A 21,048-nucleotide genomic window follows, 5' to 3' on the forward strand; every position below is an offset into this window, starting at 1 on the left:
AAACTACGCGCTTCAATATTTCAGCACATGCTTCCAATATCACGGCCCATATTTTCTATCTAAATAAAATTTACTGCCTCTTTGATACTACAAGCGCAGCGTCGGAACACTGTAAACATCTCGTATAACGCTTTTAAAGAGACACAATAGAATTATATAGATTTATTTCGTCTCTAATTCACCCATACAGAACACAATTATTTTGCCTTCGCCTCTAGTCTCACTCACACAGCCTCACTGTGTGAACAATTACAGAGAACCTCCTTATTACTTACCCGCTTATTAAGTAATTCCGGTTGAAATACAGTTGCGGAGGATCCGCCAATCGGCCGCTTGTGGATTTAACGCACTGGCCGACCGCTTAAGGTGGAGTCGCTTAGCCCATGCCAAACAAGATTTGCGCAGTATTTATTTCGTTTTCCGGCACGCTCGAGCACTAAATCGGCTAAATGTGGTGCACGCACACTGCAGTGAAATAAACCGCAGCGCACGCAGGCTCGCCGCTGCAGGGCGACAGTTTTCGAATGAACGCGAATTCACTGGCATTATGAAACATGACTGCAGCGCTAAGAATGGAGATACTCCGCTCGAGGCATCACCGGACGCGTGATTTTGGAGCTTAAGCACCGATGCGGCACTCCCGCTCTATGCATCTCGTGGGCGTTGAGGCAATGTTTCATAGTGCCAGTATTCTACTAGCCCAGCATTCAACATTACTGATTTTGCTAATATTATCTGAATAAAAAGGTATTTACGGAAGCAATGGGTCGGTTGGCTTCTTTTCTTTTTTTCGGTTGAAGCCGAAAACCCCGAACCCAAGAGGGTTGCCTCGCCAGAACCACCTTCTTTTGTGGAAATGCAAATGTGTTTGTAAAGCTTTTATGAATAAACTGCGCTGAACAAAATGTTTTCTGAAAAGCATCAAAATTATGTTGCGTCGCGAGAATTGCCATGTTTTGTGGCAAGGCGCATGTGTTCTTGAAGGCTTGCGCGCATAAACTGCTGTGAACAAATATTTTGTGAAAAACATGCACTTGGTTTCATTTCAGAAGATCCGAACGACTACGCGTCGAGCGTCTACTCCGTGGAGGACTTTCCGACTTCGGAAACAGCAATATGTAAGTGTCGTGCATAAATTATGTCAAGTACTTGAGTGAGCTTCGATATGCAGTGCGGTAAATTCACTTTCTCGATGACAGTCACTACCATGTTTAGGTTCTCTGCAGGACAAAGGTGTACCCGTTATATCTAGCAGCCTTGATCTAGGTTGTTCTTGTCTGCTGCATCCTGTGTCTAAGTCTAAATCTAGCTTACTCTCGTCGCTGCACCTACTCGCCTGACACCCCCCCCCCCCCAAACAGTGTTTGCCTTAACCGTTGTCATGTTTCTACAGGAACAGGGAACGTAATATTTTGTACATCACTCTAATCGTGGGTTAATTCTCTTACGCAATACCTAACATATCCACTTCGCGTTATTATCATGTCCACCAACAGAGCTATGATGAGGGTGTGTGAGTATGGATAAATTTCACAATGTGACTGAACAAGCGAGCCTAACTGGAAAATAACCGCGAAGCACGAGGCACATTACAATAAGTACCGTCTCATTCAAGCTTAACCTTTACCAAGCAGAAGCAAATACATCCAGTTGAAAATATGGGCATTACAATTTGTCAGTTAATTCGGTCTCCTTAAGACTTGTAAAAACTCAATATACTTGACTGGAAGATGGAATTGAATTTACCGCGCAGATCCGGAACATATTACTCGATACTGGGACTAATAGCGCTATGTGGTGTTCCTTCTCCGCCCTGGTCCCAGTACTAGCTTAAGCAGGGTAAAGTCGCTGGAAGTCTTTGGTGTGTAGTGTAACTGGGTGGCGAGCAACAAGGAAGTTTGTCCTCTTAACTACGCAGTAGTCGTTGGCGTATTGTGCGAACTTCGAGGAAACTACTTCAGTGTATCTAGATTAAATTCAGCACAGCTAACAGCATTTAACGTAAAAAGCATGGTTGTTTTAATGAGTGATGTGCGGATATGGACTTTCTAAAACTACTAAACATATATTGTAACGTATACGTCAGCCTATCTCATAACATGAACAATAACCTGCCAACAACTTTGAAAGGGAATGTAGATAATATTACATGCTTCCCAACGTAATTTCTGTTATCATTATTTGGACGTTAGCAGATCAACTTGTCACTTGAGGACTCCACAAGCAAGGCGGGAAACGAAAAATCTACTCGTCATTTTTAAGAAATACAAACATTACCCATTCAAATGCGTCTATCAGAAAGCATCGCGGGCAACCGAACATTTAGTTAAGCTAATTTGCAAAAACGTCACCTGGGTAGGTAATTGTATATTCCAGTAACCTAATTAGTGACATAACAGAAAACAAAGTATATGCTGGCATAAGGCCTAGTTTGTATTGCTTCTTTTGCTCTGATAGAAGACACTGCCGATTAACGCAGCTTATTTATAAATTGTGAGGTTTTAAGTGGCAAAACCTAAATTTGACAAAACAATTTGATTATGAGGCACGCCCTAGTGGGGACTCCGGAATAATTTTGACCACCCGGGGATCTCTAATGTTCCCTCAATGCATGGAACATACTGCTGCTGCACGACACAGCGTCACCTTAAGGACTAAGACTGCCCAGAACAAATAGGGCAATACTTCATCCACGTGTAAGTGCAGCGCGGTATTTTTGCACTGCGCCATAGATCTCGGATGTAATGCTCTGCCGCATACTACCACCCTATTGGATTGAGATTGGAGCGTTTCTGCAAGTATTAGACAAAAAAAACTTCAACTCACAGGAAATAGGGGAAGCCCGAAAACTAACTAGTCAATATTGCGTTAACAGTGAAAAGCGCAGTGAACGATTTGCCAAAGGTAGAGTCAGAGATGCAGAAACATCTTGCTCTGTGAAGAATTCGGGTATGGAGCTATATTACCTGCAAGGATAAAACACAAACAGAAAGTGTTCTAGTATAGGTCAAAGGCTAGTGCACTTGTTCTAAGCCAGATGAAATGATGTGAGTACACGGAACAGTTGCTGATGACGGCTGCACCTGCGTGGTGCGTAACAATTGTGCAGAAACTATTCACCTTACTTTGTTAACATGAGGGCGCAGTTTTTAAGCCCGTTATGCAGGACTTTAAAAATAATAGCAGAATGGGTATGTGCTTGAGGAAAGTAAATGTAGAAGTAAAGGCAATGAACGAATAATTTTTTAGGGCAATACTTAATTAAAACTTACCAGGACTTTCTACAGGCGGTAGTTGGCGCCCGCTCCGCTTTGCCTGTTTATGGCTTCGTTTTTACATGCTGATTACAACCCTGTCTTCACAACTGTCGTCATAATTATGGGATAATGAAAAATGGCTGTGAACTGGAATAGTAGTAGATTTTTATGTAGTACGAAAAACGTACGAACACAAATCACAAGATACACATTTAGCGAATAATCATAGCGCCGCCTGCCGACGCCACCTGCGTTCCACTGAGGGCATAAAAACGCCGCGTCGTGGTGACGCTGCCGCTGCCGGCAGAGACACTTAAAATAATTAAGTAATGAGGTTTTACGTGCTCAAGGAAATATATGATTAGGAGAAACGCCGTAGTGGGAGACTCCGAAATAATTTTAACCACCCGTTTGAAAACCACTCCGACGCGTGGTATTATGTTCAGGCGTCCACTGGAGGGAGACAAGTGTACCCAAGTGTCGTCTGCTAGCGCTGCTATGGACTCGCATGCCTGTCAGCGCGAGGGAACGCATGCGCTGCCCTCGCGTCCATTTCCGGATGCAATCTGACGCGGGTGCAAAAGCTTGGCGAGCCGAGATGGCTGGTGGATTCTCGAGCGCTCTCTCCCCGCGTGGTCAGTGGCGTAGGTTCCGTTTAGTAGACACGTTGAAGAAAGAGGCTTCTGCTGGCGTCCTTTATCGCACCAGCGTTTTGCCAGCTGGTGACGTCTGTCAATATATTCTTTTGTGCACGTTACACCGTGCTTCCTAACTACTTAAGTTACTAATATTACTTACCTAATGGTCATTCTGATTTACAAGGGTGACAGAGCTAACAACGTCACTTTGCGTAGTTGTATAGTATGTTGATATCCTATCAAGGCTTCACCTTTTTGTAACTGCGACTGTTCCCATTGCACCTGCAATTGCAATCTGGCTAGTATTGAACCCGCGTCCTCCTGCTCAGCAGCGCAATGCTGCCGCATTGAGCTGCTGAGCTCCAACACCACATTGCGGCATTGCCAGTCCAATGAAGTTTCTCAATTTAGCCCCATCAACTCGTGAAACAGGAAACGCGCTGACTAGATGCCCAATAGTAAGGATGCGTTAAAATTTTCTTACGTGCAGGTGTTTCGCTGTCAATAGCTACTTAAGTTATCTTGCGAATTATTCTCAGCTAGTGAACCTGCTCGTACTTCTCGTTTCAGCATCTCAAGCCGAGTAAGTTGATCTTCACAATAATGATCGTTTCTTTTATTTCATCATGCTACGGGCACACTCTTGCGAACGGTGTGTTACCAAGCGCTTACGGCAGCGCTCTGCATACATCGCCCCAACTTCTCTTGCTTGATAGCACTACATTCGTTTTAGTTAGGTGAGCGGAAATTATTTTTTTCTGGGCTCTTACAAAAACAGGAATAACATTTACCGGTTGAGAGTTTGTAGCCTGATTTTAAGCAAGATATGCTTTTAGCTTCGGTTATCGGCTACCTTCAAATGACCTTGAGCCAATATTCAGAGCAGTTATCAGTGCATACAAGCGGGAAATAAAACAAGATAATACGGGCAACCAATCAAAACTTAACGAAATATGTTGCTTGGTCCCTAACCATTTGTACAGGACCGCATTACATACGCTAGCTACTGATTAAACAACATACAAAAAATATCGCTTCTAAGTTCTTCCTAATGTTTGCTCACAACATGGCTGAAGCTATAACTGCCATTACGCTGAAGTTTTATTTGGAATTTCCAATAGGGCGACGTTCAAAAAGCGTACACAGGGCACCATACGCCTCATTGACATCTTCTTGCACTGAGGCAGGGTCGTGTATTCTCTTTGAAACGCTAGCAGCCTGTCAGTTTCGCGGCGCGGGTTCTGCGTCACCTCGAGAAGTGACGCCACGCTGCGTGACGCCTCCTTAAGGCGCTTTTCTCCTAGCTTGCTAGGGTGCTCTATCTCCCTGGTGTCTTTGGTTGCCTGTCATGCCACCAACCGCCAGTTGAATTCTACTAGCCGAGCATCGTCCATATGGACCCGTGCACAGTATAGCAAGGAAGAGTGCGGTATTGCGCGGTGTGGTGTGAAGTTGCGAACATTCACTACGGCCATTTTATTATTGTGGCTAGTGTCATCTCCAAGCAGTATACTTGGCCGGTAGTCATTTCATGCCTCCATCTACTCTCAAATATGGGAGAATCAGCATTTTTTCTCCTCCGATGTAAAGAACAGAGGCCATGGTTTTCTTCATAGCCTGCGAGAAAACACCTGACGAAAATATGCGCCAACATAGCTACGACAAATTCCAGACCGCATTTCATGGGCCTAATTGGAAAATTTTCTGCATTTAGGGCTCTGCTGTTTTTTAAGTTTATGAATGTGCTGTAAACATTAAAACCACCAGTTGGCACAAGAAACAGACTGTCAGCACAGATAGAAGTCAAACTTCTTGTTGCAGTGCAACCTGGGGTTGATACTGCTGATCTTACAAAGTGCTTATTGACGTAATCATCAAGTTCTACGAACAAGTTCTTGGCCACTGCGAAAAACGTAATCACGTAGTGCATCGCGTTGTCGTCGACCTAAAACTTAATTTAACATTTGGTGTGGAATATCTCAATGTATCAACTAATGTAAGCGAAAATTCACTATAGTAGCATGACTGCCTTAGTTCAGCATTTAGTTTATTTGTTATTTTCTTACAATCCTTGAGTACCTCTAGTTATTGAGTGCGCAGGAACTTGGGGTAACGATTATCGTTCTATTTTATCATGCCAATGTGGCGGTTTGTCATCCTTGTTTTTTTGCTTTCTTTGATTGTGCGATCTTACAGATTTCAAATTGCTTCGTTAGAATCACACATATAACGTGATGAAAGCAGAGTACGCGTCGTTCGCGTTTGTTTTACCTACTACGCTACACCAGCCTTACGTCGAGAACGGTGGCCAAGTGATTCTAATGCTTCCTTTGATATGTGCTCACAAATCAAACGCTCCTGGGGTGAATAATTCGAGTTCTAGGTGCCACATGCGGAAAACATGAAAATGGCACAGCGGTCACTGATGTCGGAAGCAATATTTATTTATTTATTTATTTATTTATTTATTTATTTAATATGCCCTCAGGGCCAAAGGCTATACAGAGGGGAGTGGGTAATACAGGTTACAAAGACAATAAATACAATACAGTGAATTTTGTTAGGCCATAATTTCAACATTCTCCAAAACAAACAAAGGTTGTTAGTGCATCACGAAATCGTTGACTATCCTCAATGGCTGCAATATCGGGAGGGAGGCGGTTCCATTCGACAGATGTCTGGGGAAGGTATGACTGAAAACAAGTTTTAGTTTTGCAATTTTGGATGTCAACCTTGTGCCGATGATCAGTGCGATTGGAGATGTATTCCGGTGGTGTAATAAGATCGTCATGTAGCGTGACGTGATGATATACCTTGTGAAATGGAGTGAGGCGACTGATTTTCCGACGGGATTTTAAAGATGGGAGAGAAAGGTTAGTTTTCATGGCTGTGAAACTTGCAGTACGGTTGTAATTTCAAAAAATGAAGCGAACGGAGTTATTTTGTATAAGTTCAAGAGAATATATTGACACGAGTACTTATCTTTATCGGGCAACCACGTTTCGCCGCTTAACAACTGTAATCGCAGAGCGAGGTACGCGCCTGCATGTATCCGACGTTTCTGGAAAGTTATCGACGCTTCTATCCGCGTGTCTGGTGTCGCCGAACCTTGTGTTATCAGATTTCATCGCGTGACACGAATGGTGTAGAACTTTGTGGAAGACACGCGGGTCCCATCAGTTAATCTGGAACATTCGACGACTGATCTATAAAAGCCGACGCGCTTGACCCGCTGATCAGATTTTCGACGATCGCCGAGCGTGTTCGCCGCTATCGTTGTGCTATAAGTGTAGCCTGATTTGTGGGCACAGGTTCGCCCAATAAAAGTTAGTTTTGTCGTTCACAGTACTGCTACTGTGTTATTCACCGTCACGACCACGTGACATTTGGTGGAGGTGCTTGTGCGTTCATGTACCGAACGCCCCCGCAAAGCCGCGATCCAAGCCCGATTCCCGAGGACAAAACCAACGTCGCCCAAGACCAGCGAGCTAGCCGCCGGCTGCAAGGACTGCCCCCAGAGCACGGACTCCTACCTGACACGAGCAGGAAGATTGCCACCAAGTCCTCCCCAATGGCAGCCCCAGCATCCCCCGTCGTGCTGCAGCAGCCCAGGGAGCCCCCCACGTTCCGCGGTTCAACATTCGAGGACCCGGAAACCTGGCTCGAGACGTACGAGAGGGTCGCTGCATTTAACAGCTGGAACAGCGATGACAAACTGCGACAGGTCTTTTTCGCATTGGAAGACGCTGCCAGGACGTGGTTCGAGAACAGAGAAGCCACGTTAACGACCTGGGACCTTTTCCGAAGCGGCTTCCTGCATACATTCACAAGCGTCGTACGACGAGAACGAGCCCAAGCACTACTGGAAACCCGAGTGCAGCTGCCCAACGAGACCACCACGATTTTTACAGAAGAAATGCGCCGCCTATTCCGCCACGCCGACCCGGAAATGTCCGAGGAAAAGAAAGTCCGGCTACTAATGCGTGGTGTTAAGGAGGAACTTTTCGCCGGTATGGTACGAAACCCACCGAAGACTGTCGACGAGTTTCTTCGCGAGGCCACTAGCATCGAGAAGACACTCGAGATGCGAAACCGGCAATTCGACCGCCGCACCAACACTACAAACTATGCCGGAGTTCAATCACTGGCCTCTGAAGACCTGCGCGAGGCTATCAGGGCAGTCGTACGAGAGGAGCTTCAGAAGATCTTCCCGTCGTCGCAGCCTCAAGTGGCCTCGATCGCTGACATTATCAAAGATGAGGTTCAGCGGTCGCTTGGAGTTCCGGAGGTGCAACCTCAATTACCGCAACCCCAACCCGAAGCGATTACCTACGCCGCCGTCGTACGCCGTCAAGGCCCTCCTCAGCGACCACGCCAGCGCCCTGCAACGACGCAATTCCGTCGTCCGCCGCCGCCGCCGACAGCGCGCCCACCCGTCGCCCAGCGGAGCTACCCGAGGAAGACCGACGTTTGGCGCGCTCCTGACCACCGCCCGCTCTGCTACCATTGCGGGGAAGCGGGTCACGTCTACCGACGATGTCCATACCGGGAAATGGGACTGCGAGGTTTCGCCGTCAACGCTCCGCGCCCGCAGCAAGGTGAACGCCCTCGCGATATCGCTGACTACCTCGCGGCTACTCAGTGGAGCTCTCGACGACCGTCGCGTTCACCATCACCAGGCCGCTACCTGTCGCCGCAGCGCCGACCATACACTGGCCCAGCCCGGGGCCGGTCAGCGAGCCCGTATCCGGAAAACTAAAAGCAGCAACCGATGGAGGTGCGGTTGCTGTTCGTCGAACTGACGAAGATCCTCCGCCGCCGACGAAGACGACGAAGAAACCATCTCGACGACCTAATGATGACACGCCGCCGTCCCGACGAAGTCAGGAAGCCAAGACTACACCGACGAAAGCCGACTTTACGACGCGACGTTCGAGCTTCAGTTCAACACGACGCAGCCGTGATCCGACGCCGAGACCTAACTGTAACGCAAGAAAAAGAACCACCGACCTCGACGTGCTTCTCGACGGCCACGCAGTCACCGCCTTAGTAGACACAGGAGCCGATTACTCCGTCATGAGTGGATCCATCGCCGCCCAGTTGAGGAAAGTTAAGACTGCATGGGAAGGCCCTCAAATACGCACCGCTGGAGGACACCTGATTACGCCGACTGGGATCTGCACGGCAAGAATTACCATTCCCGACCGGACTTACCCTGTCACCTTCGTTATCCTCCAACAGTGTTCACGAGACGTCATTCTCGGCATGGACTTCCTCAACCAACACGGCGCAGTCATCGACCTGCAGTCGAAGTCAATAACTCTGTCGGAAGACCATGCGATACCGTCGGAGAACCCTCGTAGTCACCACGCCTTGAGTGTGCTCGAAGATCAAGTGAGCATCCCGCCTCGCTCCAGCGTTGTTATTTCCGTCGGCACCGAAACACCCGCTGACGTAGAAGGTGTCATCGAAGGCGACCAACGTCTACTGCTAGACCGTGAAATTTGCGTCGCAAGAGGGATCGCTCGACTGCACGGAGGAAACACGAAAGTGTTGCTGACAAACTTCAGCCAGGAGTTCAAGCACATCAACAAGGGCACGACGATCGCATACATCGAGGAAATTCTGGAAAACAGCAATGCGTTTGTCCTCTCGGATTCCGCCGCACCTACCCCGACGACCACGGTTGCCGAACCAGACTACGACATTAACCCAAGTCTCCCCGTGATTAAGCAACAGCAGCTCAGAAGTCTGCTCCGGCGATACAAAAGCTGCTTTTCGACGTCATCGAGGCTTCGACAAACAGCAGCCGCCAAGCATCGCATAATAACCGAGGAGTACGCTCGACCACTTCGCCAGAGCCCTTACCGAGTTTCGCCGCGAGAACGTGAAGCTATAAGAGAACAAGTCGACGAAATGCTGCGCGACGACATCATCCAGCCGTCGAAAAGCCCGTGGGCATCCCCTGTTGTCCTGGTGAAGAAAAAGGACGGAACCCTCCGTTTCTGCGTCGATTATCGTCGTCTGAACAAGATCACGAAGAAAGACGTATACCCTCTCCCACGGATAGACGACGCATTGGATCGGCTCTGCAACGCTAAATACTTCTCGTCGATGGACCTCAAGTCTGGCTATTGGCAAATAGAAGTCGACAAAAGAGATCGTGAAAAGACCGCCTTCATCACCCCAGACGGCCTCTACGAGTTCAAGGTTATGCCATTCGGACTGTGCTCGGCGCCTGCAACGTTCCAGCGCGTGATGGACACGGTTTTAGCAGGATTGAAGTGGCAGACCTGTCTCGTTTACTTGGATGACGGCGTTGTATTCGCCGAAAGTTTTGACGATCACCTTAGGCGGCTTGCCACAGTACTAGAGGCCATCAAGTCATCAGGGCTCACTCTGAAGCCAGAAAAGTGCCGCTTCGCTTACGATGAGCTTCTATTCTTCGGCCACGTCATCAGCAAATCCGGAGTACGCCCCGACCCGCAGAAAACAGCTTCCATCGCAAAGTTCCCGCAGCCCACCGACAAGAAGGCAGTGCGTAGATTTCTTGGCATGTGTGCCTACTACAGGCGATTTGTCAAGGACTTTTCACGCATCGCTGAGCCGCTGACACAGCTAACTAAATGTGACGTCGAGTTCAAGTGGGAAACGCCACAGGCCGACGCATTTCAAGAACTCAAACGATGCATGCAGTCGCCGCCCATACTTGCGCACTTCGACGAGCACGCCGATACCGAAATACACACTGACGCCAGTAGCCTAGGCCTCGGTGCCGTCCTAGTCCAGAGAAAAAATGGACATGAACACGTGATAGCTTACGCTAGCCGATCATTGTCAAAAGCAGAAGGCAATTATTCTACAACCGAAAAGGAATGCCTCGCCATCGTTTGGGCCACAGCGAAATTTCGCCCTTACCTATATGGCAGGCCATTCAAGGTGGTCAGCGATCATCACGCGTTGTGTTGGCTAGCTAACCTAAAAGACCCTTCAGGACGGCTGGCACGGTGGAGCCTCAGGCTACAAGAAAACGACATCACTGTAACCTAAAAGTCCGGACGAAAACACTCAGATGCCGATTGCCTATCCCGCGCCCCCATTGACCCGCCGCAGCAAGATGACGAGGGTGACGACGCCTTCCTTGGAATAATAAGCACGGAAGACTTCGCCGAACAGCAACGAGGAGACTCGGAGCTTAAAGCCCTAGTCGAGTATTTGGAAGGGCACACCGACATTGTCCCAAGGGCATTTAAGCGTGGATTATCTTCGTTCACGCTTCACAACAACCTGCTCGTGAAGAAGAACTTCTCGCCAGTCCGCGCCAGCTACCTTCTTGTTGTACCGTCAGCGCTGCGTCCAGAAATACTGCACGCCCTACACGACGATCCAACCGCTGGGCACCTCGGATTCTCCCGGACGCTGTCGAGAATACAGGAAAAGTATTACTGGCCGCGCCTAACCGCCGATGTCGCCCGTTACGTCAAGACATGCCGCGACTGTCAGCGACGCAAGACACCGCCGACAAGACCAGCGGGATTACTACAGCCGATCCAGCCTCCTTACCGACCTTTTCAGCAGATCGGGATGGACTTGTTGGGACCGTTTCCGACATCAGCTTCCGGAAATAAGTGGATTGTCGTGGCGACGGACTATCTCACCCGCTTCGCTGAAACTAAAGCTCTACCGAAAGGCAGCGCAGCCGAAGTGGCTAAATTTTTCGTCGAGAACATCCTGTTGCGACATGGTGCTCCAGAAGTCCTCATCACCGACAGAGGAACGGCTTTTACAGCAGAGCTCACCCAAGCCATTCTGCAGTACAGCCAGACAAGCCACAGGAGGACAACTGCCTACCATCAGCAGACGAATGGTCTCACGGAGCGCCTGAACAAGACCCTCGCCGACATGCTAGCAATGTACGTCGACGTCGAACACAAGACGTGGGACGCCGTCCTGCCGTACGTAACCTTTGCGTACAACACGGCGGTGCAGGAAACAACACAGATCACGCCGTTTAAGCTGGTTTACGGCAGGAACCCGACGACGACGCTTGACGCCATGCTGCCGCACGTAACTGACGAAGAGAATGTTGACGTCGCTAGCTATCTCCAGCGCGCCGAAGAAGCCCGACAACTCGCCCGCCTACGGATCAAAAACCAGCAGCGTACGGACAGCCGACACTACAACCTCCGACGACGCTTCGTCGAGTACCAGCCCGGCGACCGTGTTTGGGTATGGACCCCTATACACCGACGAGGACTGAGCGAGAAGCTATTGCGCTGCTATTTCGGACCTTACAAGGTCATTCGACGTATTGGCGCACTGGACTATGAGGTCGTGCCAGACGGCATCTCGCATTCACAGCGGCGCCGCGCACGACCTGAAGTGGTCCACGTGGTGCGTCTTAAACCGTTTTACGGACGCTAACGAACTTCCCTTATTTTGTTGTTTTCATTGCTACGAGTGCTTATTTATTACTTTCGTTTGTTTGCAGCATCGGGTCGATGCTTTTTAAGAGGGGGGTAATGACACGAGTACTTATCTTTATCGGGCAACCACGTTTCCCCGCTTAACAACTGTAATCGCAGAGCGAGGTACGCGCCTGCATGTATCCGACGTTTCTGGAAGGTTATCGACGCTTCTATCCGCGTGTCTGGTGTCGCCGAACCTTGTGTTATCAGATTTCATCGCGTGACACGAATGGTGTAGAACTTTGTGGAAGACACGCGGGTCCCATCAGTTAATCTGGAACATTCGACGACTGATCTATAAAAGCCGACGCGCTTGACCCGCTGATCAGATTTTCGACGATCGCCGAGCGTGTTCGCCGCTATCGTTGTGCTATAAGTGTAACCTGTTTTGTGGGCACAGGTTCGCCCAATAAAAGTTAGTTTTGTCGTTCACAGTACTGCTACTGTGTTATTCACCGTCACGACCACGTGACAATATAAGATTTTAATGCCCAGGGTCCCATATATATGACACGTATTCAAGTTTAGGTCTTATTAGTGATTTATAAAGTAGGAGTTTTAAGGACGAAGGAGCAGAAGAGAAGTTGCGACGTAAATACCCTAACATGCGATTAGCGTTATTAGTAACGTATTCAGTATGGGCATTCCATGTTAAGTTTCGTGATATATGTACGCCTAGATATTTATATGATGTGACGGAATCAAGAGGAATGCCATTAAGACAATAAGAAGAAGGGGGAGTGTTAGAGCAGCGAGAAACACGCATGACCTTACATTTGTTAATATTTAATTCCATTTTCCAAGTTTTACACCAGTTAGAGACCAAATTAAGATTGGTCTGGAGAGTATTAATGTCGTTAAGGTTACGTATTTCGCGGAAAATTACACAGTCGTCAGCAAAAAGGTGGCTGGCAGAAGATAGGGTGGACGGAAGGTCAATAATATAAATTGAGAATAGAAGGGGTCCGAGGACGGATCCTTGTGGTACACCAGATAGTACGTTAGTAAGCGGTGAGGTTGAGCCATTAGTGAAAACAAACTGCCTGCGGTTGAGAAGGAAAGATTGAATCCATCTAAAGACATGTGGATCAAGATTAAGATGACTTAATTTATAAAGCAACAATTGATGGCATACTTTGTCAAAAGCTTTTGCGAAATCTAAAAAGATGCAATCCGTGAAAGATGACTGGTCAAGAATGCGATGCAATTTATCAGTGAATGAGAGTAGCTGCGTTTCGCAGGAGTATGTTTGACGGAAACCATGTTGCGTAGAAGAAAAAAAACAGTTATCATCAAGAAAGGTGGCGATGTGTTTGAAAATTATATGTTCTAGTAATTTGCAGCATGTGCTAGTGAGTGAAATTGGACGATAATTTTGAGGCAAGTGCTTATTACCGGATTTGTGAAGTGGGACCACCTTCCCGATTTTCCAGTCGTTAGGGAGGCTTGATGAGTCAAGCGACTGCTGGAACAGTTTTGTTAATATAATTGAACTATAAGCGCGGGTACTTTTTAGGAATTTCCAACTAATTTCATCACACCCCGGAGATGAATCGTGCTTCAAAGACTCGATTAATTTAGCAATGCCAGGAGCATCAATAGTTATTGGTGACATAATGGAAAATCTGGGATGCGGCATATCTGGAAGATGAACTGCCGTGCTAGAGGAGAAGCTTTCAGTGAATGTTCTATTCAGTATGGTAGCACAGAGGTTATTTGGGATTATGTTGCCGGAGGTATCTTGCAATGTAATTAAGCGGTCGTGTGCAGGGTGTATAATGCGCCAGTACTTTTTAACATTTGTTTTCAAAATAGATGGTAAAGTAGAAGACAAGAAATTCTTTTTTGCAAGTTTCAGGGTTCTTACGTATGTGTCGGAAGCAGTCTTGTATGTCGACCATCGCTCAATAGAAGGTGAAAGTTTAGCAAGACGGAACAAACGTTTCTTTTTGTTAGACAGTCGCCTGATGTATGAATTGTACCAGGGTGCTTGAGGGTTAGAGGTGACCATGCGCTTAGGAATATATTTTTCTGATAGTTGGTGTACCTTCGTTTCGAACAGTAGCCAATTTTCTTCGACAGAGCGGGTATCGAAATTAAAAAGAAAATGATCAATAAATGTAGATAGTTCATTATTAATAGCGGCAAAGTTAGCCCGTTTGTAATCTAGGATAGTTTTCTTTATTTTATTCGCTTTAGGACGTGGCGTATTAATGACGAAATTGAGCAGAAGATGATCACTGATACCTGGCAGATATGTTAGATCTGTAGCTAGCTCTGGATTTGTGGTTAGGATTAAATCTAGAGTATTTGCAGTACTTGTTACAGTCCTAGTGGCTTGCGTTACCAACTGTGTTAGCGAAAACAATGTACATAGATCTAAGAATTCTTTAGCTTGGGACAAGGGGGGCGATGAATAAGGTGGATGAGCAGTCCACAAGATACTTGGAAAGTTAAAGTCTCCGAGTATAAAGAGTGGTGATGTAGGATAGCGTATGCGAACCAAGTTTAAAGCATCATGGAATTCGTTAGCAAATGTGGGCGAATAGGATGGAGGGCGGTAGCATGCACCAATGATTATTTTCAGATGATCGATGACTACCAAAGCGAAAACTAGCTCCAAGTCGCTGCAGATTTGAATGCATGTAGAAGGAACATCTTTTGAAATGGCAAGCAGAACACCACCACCATACACCACCATATGTCTTGCCGTCCTATCGGAACGATACATCGAGTAAAGATGAGCGTCGTGAAAGATTTCAAAATCAGACACGTGCGTTGGGAGCCAGGTTTCTGTTAGTGCAATAATGTGAGGTGTACATGTATCAATGACGGAAGATAAGTTAGTGTGTTTATTAAGAACGCTTCTGACGTTGGTATAAAGGACAGACACATTAGATAACTTCCCACTGCCCCTCGCGATTCCCTATGATACAACTTGCGATGCAGACTCGTTATGTAATGCACTGGCTTCGCCACGTGTGACAATCCCATTGGCAGTGTCACTGGTCACTGTCCCCTGCACACCATGTTCGCCACGTGCCACGACCTCGTCGACAGTACCGGTGACTGCGTTATACATAAAGCATCTATTATTGAAGCAAAGCTTGTTGTATCGCAGTTTAAAAGAGCGAGTTAGTAATAGTACCGACATGGTTAATAACTACTTCTAAATATGTAATTATAAGGTCTAATGCAGACGAAGTAGACACAGTGATGAGTATTCATCTTTTAAGATGGTTTACAAAGCCAGTAGAAAGGATTGTGTTTGTGAAAGTAACTACCGCACTACCAGATTGGTAAATTTTAAGGTTCATGACACGAGCACATGTAAGACGATATTTGTTTGTACGAATACAATCTGACAGCAGTTCGGAAAAAAAAATAGAAATCGCTATACATTTCCTTCCGGTGAGGGGTGGATTTCACATTTTATTTTAAGGTGGTTTCATAAAACAAGTATTTCAATGTCATTCGGTATTTAACTATATTCATACACAAGTCCGTTATGCCGATGGTTTGTACATATTGTAATTCACAGTTCAGTGACGCTACTTTAATAACTTTACATTGGGCCAACTTGTGCCCGACAAACAGCTAAGCGACAGCCTCACTTGAACGTCGATTGTCTTTTTGGCCAGAGTACCGCACCTCTTCTTTTTCGCTCGTGTCCCGCGGTGATGACAAGTTGCTTCGATTGCACGTGCCTTGCGAGCCCGTGTTGCCCGCTTCACTGCCGCTATCTTTCGCAGGTAGCAGTAAACAAATGGACGGACGCCGGAGGCGGGTGGCGCGCGTAATTTGAAATTATCTTGTATCATTGTCCCTCTTCCAAGAGTGCATCATGCCGATGCTCATACAGAAAGTGGTGGTTTCTAGACTGTGATGAATTCGCGATGCTTATAGGCGGGAGTAGTTATTGCCTTTCGTAGTACGGCTTCATTAGGACGACATGGATGATTTCGGTTCGATGCCGCCGTCGTGATGAAGTTACTTGACATTCTGGAGCAACGTCGTAATTCAAGGGATTAATTCGGCGAATTATCCTATACAGGCCAAAATAACGACGAAGCTTCTCGGATAGGCCGAGCATCCGTACGGGACTCCACACCCGTACTTTGTGTCCAGGTGCATACTGGACGTCTCTTCGTCGCAAGTTGTATCAGTCCGCATCGATTTGCTGTTGCTGCTGAATGCGGTGTCGTGCCAGCTGCCGTGCTTCTTAATTTCCTTTTGTGAAGTTGCTGCCGTCATTGTCATTCTCAGAGGTCTCATCTATTGGTAGCATTGCATCTAATGTTGTGGTGACAGTCCGGCCAAAAACGATTTGGAAAGGTGGCGTTTGAGTTGTCTCTTGCACAGCGGTATTGTTCGCGAACGTTGCGTACGGTAGTATCCTGTCCCATGTTCGGTGCTCCAAGTCCACGTATATGGACAACATATCAGTCAGCGTTCTGTTAAGTCGTTCAGTCAGTCCATTTGTCTGCGGATGATATGGGGTTGTTTCTCGGGGACTGGCGTGCGTCAGTTTCATAATGGACTGTGTCAAATGGGCAGTAAATATATATGGTTCCTCGGTCCGTGATGAGAACTTTAGGAGCGCCATGTCGTATTACTATGTTAGTGAAAAAAATGAGCTCCTTCCCTGGCCGTGCCCTTGACAGGAGACCCTGTCTCGGCATATCGAGTTACGTAGTATGTTGCAACTAGTATCCAACGCTTTCCTGATGACGATGCGGGAAAGGGGCCAAGTAAGTCCATTCGCACAAGAATGGAGTTTCCGGTGGCTGTATCGATTTTAGGAGAACTGCTGGCTTGTATGGTGGTATTTTATGTCTTTGGCCGTCCCGGCATGTTCCTACGTTGTGTTGCACAGAATTCAATAACTTGTGCCAGTAATGCTTCATGCGGATGTGTGCGAATTTTCTGCTCACTCCTAAATGTCCTGCTGATGGGTCGTCGTGGCATGCTTCAAATATCTCGAGTCGTAACTTTGAAGGAATGACGAGCAGAAATGCCTCTGCACTATGTTGAAAATTTCTTTTGCACAGGACATTTCTAAGGACGAACGACCACAAGGTGCGGACAAAAGTTCTTGGAATGTCGACAGGGTGTCCTTCTAGGTAATCAATGAGAAGGCGTAACTCCGCGTCAGATCGCCGATACTGAGCCATTTGCAATGTTGTCACAGCTCCGAGGAACGGGCAATCCTGTCCATTTTCCCTAAACGTAGATTCCGTGTATTCAGCCGGTGCACGTGACAAGCAATCAGCATCACTGTGCTTGTGACCGGACTTGTATACGACCGTTATATCGTATTCCTGCAGCCGTAGACTCCATCTTGCCAGCCGTCCAGAACGATCTTTGAGATTCGCCAGCCAGCACAACGAATGATCGTCGCTGATAGCTCGCAATGGTCGGCCATATAAGTATGGTCTAAACTTGCTGATTGCCCATATCACAGCTAGGCATTCTTTTTTCGTCGCTGAGTAGTTCACCTCAGCCTTCGAAAGTGTTCGACAAGCATACGCAATGACTCGTTCCTCTTCGTTTTTCCACTGAATGAGGACAGCACCGAGGCCTAAATTGCTTGTGTCTGTGTGAATATCAGTTTCGGCTTCCTCGGGGAAATAAGAGAGAACGGGATGGTTCTGAAGATGCCTTCGGAGCTCATTGAAAGCATTCTCCTGCTCATTCAACCAGACGGAAGGCGTGTCTTCCTTATTTAGCTTCGTTAGTGGTTCGGCGATCCTTGAAAAATTTTTGAGGAAGCGTGCGTAGCAGGCGCAAAGTCCTAAGAATCGCCTAACAGCCTTTTTGTGGGTTGGTGTTGGAAATTTTCACTTCCGCAGTCTTCTTGGGGTCCGGCCGAATGCCTTGTGAACTGGCGACGTGGCCGAGGAAAAGAAGCTCGCGAGAGCCGAATTTACATTTATGCGGTTTTATCGTCAAATCTGCTGATCTAATAGCTTTCATCATCGCCCGCGGTCGTTCTACGTGCTGCTCGAAGGTGGTAGAAAAAACCACGACATGGTCAAGATAAACGAAACAGGTTTGCCATTTCAGACCGGTGAGCACAGTGCCCATCATCCACTGAAATGTGGCAGGCGCGGAACAAAGGCCGCATAGTGGTACTTTGAATTCGTACAGTAAGTCAGGCGTCACAAACGCCGTCTTTTCACGAACTCGTTCGTCCACTGCTATCTGCCAGTAGCAGCTTTTGAGGTACAGCGAGGAAAACAATTTGGCATCTCGTAGTCTATCTTGAGTGTCATCGATTCTTGTAAGTGGGCACACATCCCGCTTTGTGACGGTGTTGAGCTTTCCGTAATCAATGCAGAAGCGCAAGGTTTGGTCCTTTTTCTTTGCAAGTACCACAGGCGACGCCTACGGACTTGCCGACGGCTGAATTACGCCGTCTTCAAGCATTTCCCTAACTTCCGATGGCTTCTCTATCCTTTGGTGACACTCGGTAGTGATGCTGACAAATAGGCCTCACTGATTCGTCGACAATTATCCAATGTTTGGCAATAGTTGTCCGCTGGACTTCGGATGACGTTGAAAAACATTCGGCAAATTCTCTTACGAGGGCCTCTATTTGCTCCTTCTGTCTGCGCGATAGACTTGGTTCGATGTCGATGGCAGCAAGGACAGAATACACATCTTGGAAATTCGCTCCTGAAGTCTCTGGAATGCTGAGATCTGCAACTTGGACGAAATTATTAAGGCTGGCAATAACGAGACCCTTCGCGACATGTTGCACCTCATTTACAAAATTAGCGGGGAAAATGTTCGCAGATCCGCCACGCAGCTGAACAAGGCCTCTTGCCATGCAGATCCCTTTTTCGAGTTGGAGGCTGGTGTTGCTGTCCGCGATAGCTTCGTAGTCGCTGAAATCGTCGCTTCTGACTGCGACGGCTACGCTGGGTCTCGGAGGAAGCATCACGTTGTCATCGGCAATGTAAAGGGCATCAAATTTTTTTTTTCAGTGTTGAATGCTGCGACAGCGTGCTTGGTTGAAAAGAAAGCAAATTATCCCCGCAAGTTGATTACAGCGCCATTATCCTGAAAGAAGTCCGTGCCAATATTCAAGTCTCTTCAGCACTCAGAAAGCACGATAAAGCTGGCGTCGTACGTGAAGCCTCCATATTCCTATTCTAGCCATCCACTTACCCGTCGGGTCGATGAGGTGTCTTCCTGCTTTGCGAACTTGCGGCCCTTTCCAAGGAGTCAGCACTTTCTTCAGTTTCCTGGCGAGCTCACAACTTATAACCGAGTAATCTCCACTTGTATCTACTAACGAGTTCACTTCGTAACCGGCAACACACACACGTAAATCGGAAGCAAAGTCGCTCTTACGGCACTGGTTTCTTAGTCCCTCATTGTCCTTCGGAATCATCAATGCAGCTTCTCTTTTCGCATCGGCGGTGGCCTTAACTCCCGAGGCCGCTGACTTTAGTTTTCCCAACGCGGGCTCTGTGAACGGCGTCTTCGGGAGCTTGCTGACGGGCGGGGGCTCAGTGACCGATCCCCAACGGCGCTGTTGATCGAGGTTAGTGATGCTGTAGGCATATTGGGAGCTTTGACGAGAAGACAGCTTCTATTCGATTTCAAATGGACGCTCACCATTCCGAGTGCAAGGTGCATTCACCAAAAAACCACGAAGCCCTGCCTGGCGATAGTAGCACCTTCTGTGCAGGTGACCAGCCTCACCACAGTGGTAGCAGAGTGGCATTCAGTCAAGAGTGCGCCATACATCGACCTTCCTAAATCTTCTCTCGGGTGGCGGCAGCGTATTTCGAGGCATCGAACTATTCATAGAGGAAGTGGCTGCAACGTCAGCACGTCCGGGAGTTTGCCGCAGCTCATCGGCATACGAGACGCTCGGCTGGCGCAGTAGTGGCGCTTGGGGCTGCGCACTGAGCTGTGGTACCCGGACCGCCTGTCTCAACTCTTCGCGAACCATGTCTGCTAGCGAAGACGGCGTTGGAGCGTTGTGGTCAAGCCATAGCCTCTGACGCTCTTCTCGCACTACAGATCTCACGAACTCCCGTACGACCTCCATGCTGTTTCCGATGACGGCTGGAACTGCGTCCACAGACGTGATGTTCATTTCCCGGTTGTATATTCTTGATCGCTGTTGCAACGTGCTTTCCATTTTTTTTTGACTGAGAACGAAACTCAGTGACGGTGCGCGGCGGGCTCCGAACCAACCCTGCGAACAGTTTTTGTTTTACGCCCCGCATTAGATGGCGTAGTTTCTTGTCCTTGCTCATGTTCGGATCAGCTCGGCGCAATAGGCGGGACATGTCTTTTACCTACATGGCTACGCTTTCATTGTTCCGCTGGTTTCTTGCCTGCAGGGCAGCTTCGGCCCTCTTCCTGCGGTCAGTACTCGGGTAAGTGGCAAGCAACTCCCGCCGTAAAGCATCCCACGACAAAAATGTCGCTTCGTGGTTTTCAAACCACGTTCATGCGCTGTCCTCTAACGCGAAGTTAACGTTTCGTAGCGTGCGCTCTCCGTTCCATCCATTGAACTCGGCGACGCGCTCAAAGCGTTCCAGCCAGTCCTCTGCGTCTTCAAATGTGTCGCCGTGGAAAGCCTCTGGCATCATTGGCGAGTCCACAACGATGTGAGTTGGCGTGATTTGAGTTGTCATCTCGATAGCGTTTCCGTCAGCATGC

General features: G+C 47.8%; 1 protein-coding gene across 5 annotated transcripts in view; it reads left to right on the forward strand.

Annotated features, from left to right (window-relative positions):
- Positions 1-21,048, forward strand: part of LOC135918257 (uncharacterized) — a 203,042-nt gene that overhangs the window by 25,532 nt on the left and 156,462 nt on the right. For 3 of the 5 annotated variants that reach the window (XM_070533552.1, XM_070533551.1, XM_070533555.1), the window contains exons 4-5: positions 1,050-1,118; positions 4,466-4,478. In XM_070533552.1, the coding sequence (XP_070389653.1) occupies positions 1,050-1,118; positions 4,466-4,478 (82 nt within the window). The remainder of the gene's footprint in view (positions 1-1,049; positions 1,119-4,465; positions 4,479-21,048) is intronic. The other 2 variants (XM_070533553.1, XM_070533554.1) reach the window with 2 other exon arrangements.

This window comes from Dermacentor albipictus, chromosome 2, assembly GCF_038994185.2.
Source record: "Dermacentor albipictus isolate Rhodes 1998 colony chromosome 2, USDA_Dalb.pri_finalv2, whole genome shotgun sequence".
NCBI classification, from domain to species: Eukaryota; Metazoa; Arthropoda; class Arachnida; order Ixodida; family Ixodidae; genus Dermacentor; species Dermacentor albipictus.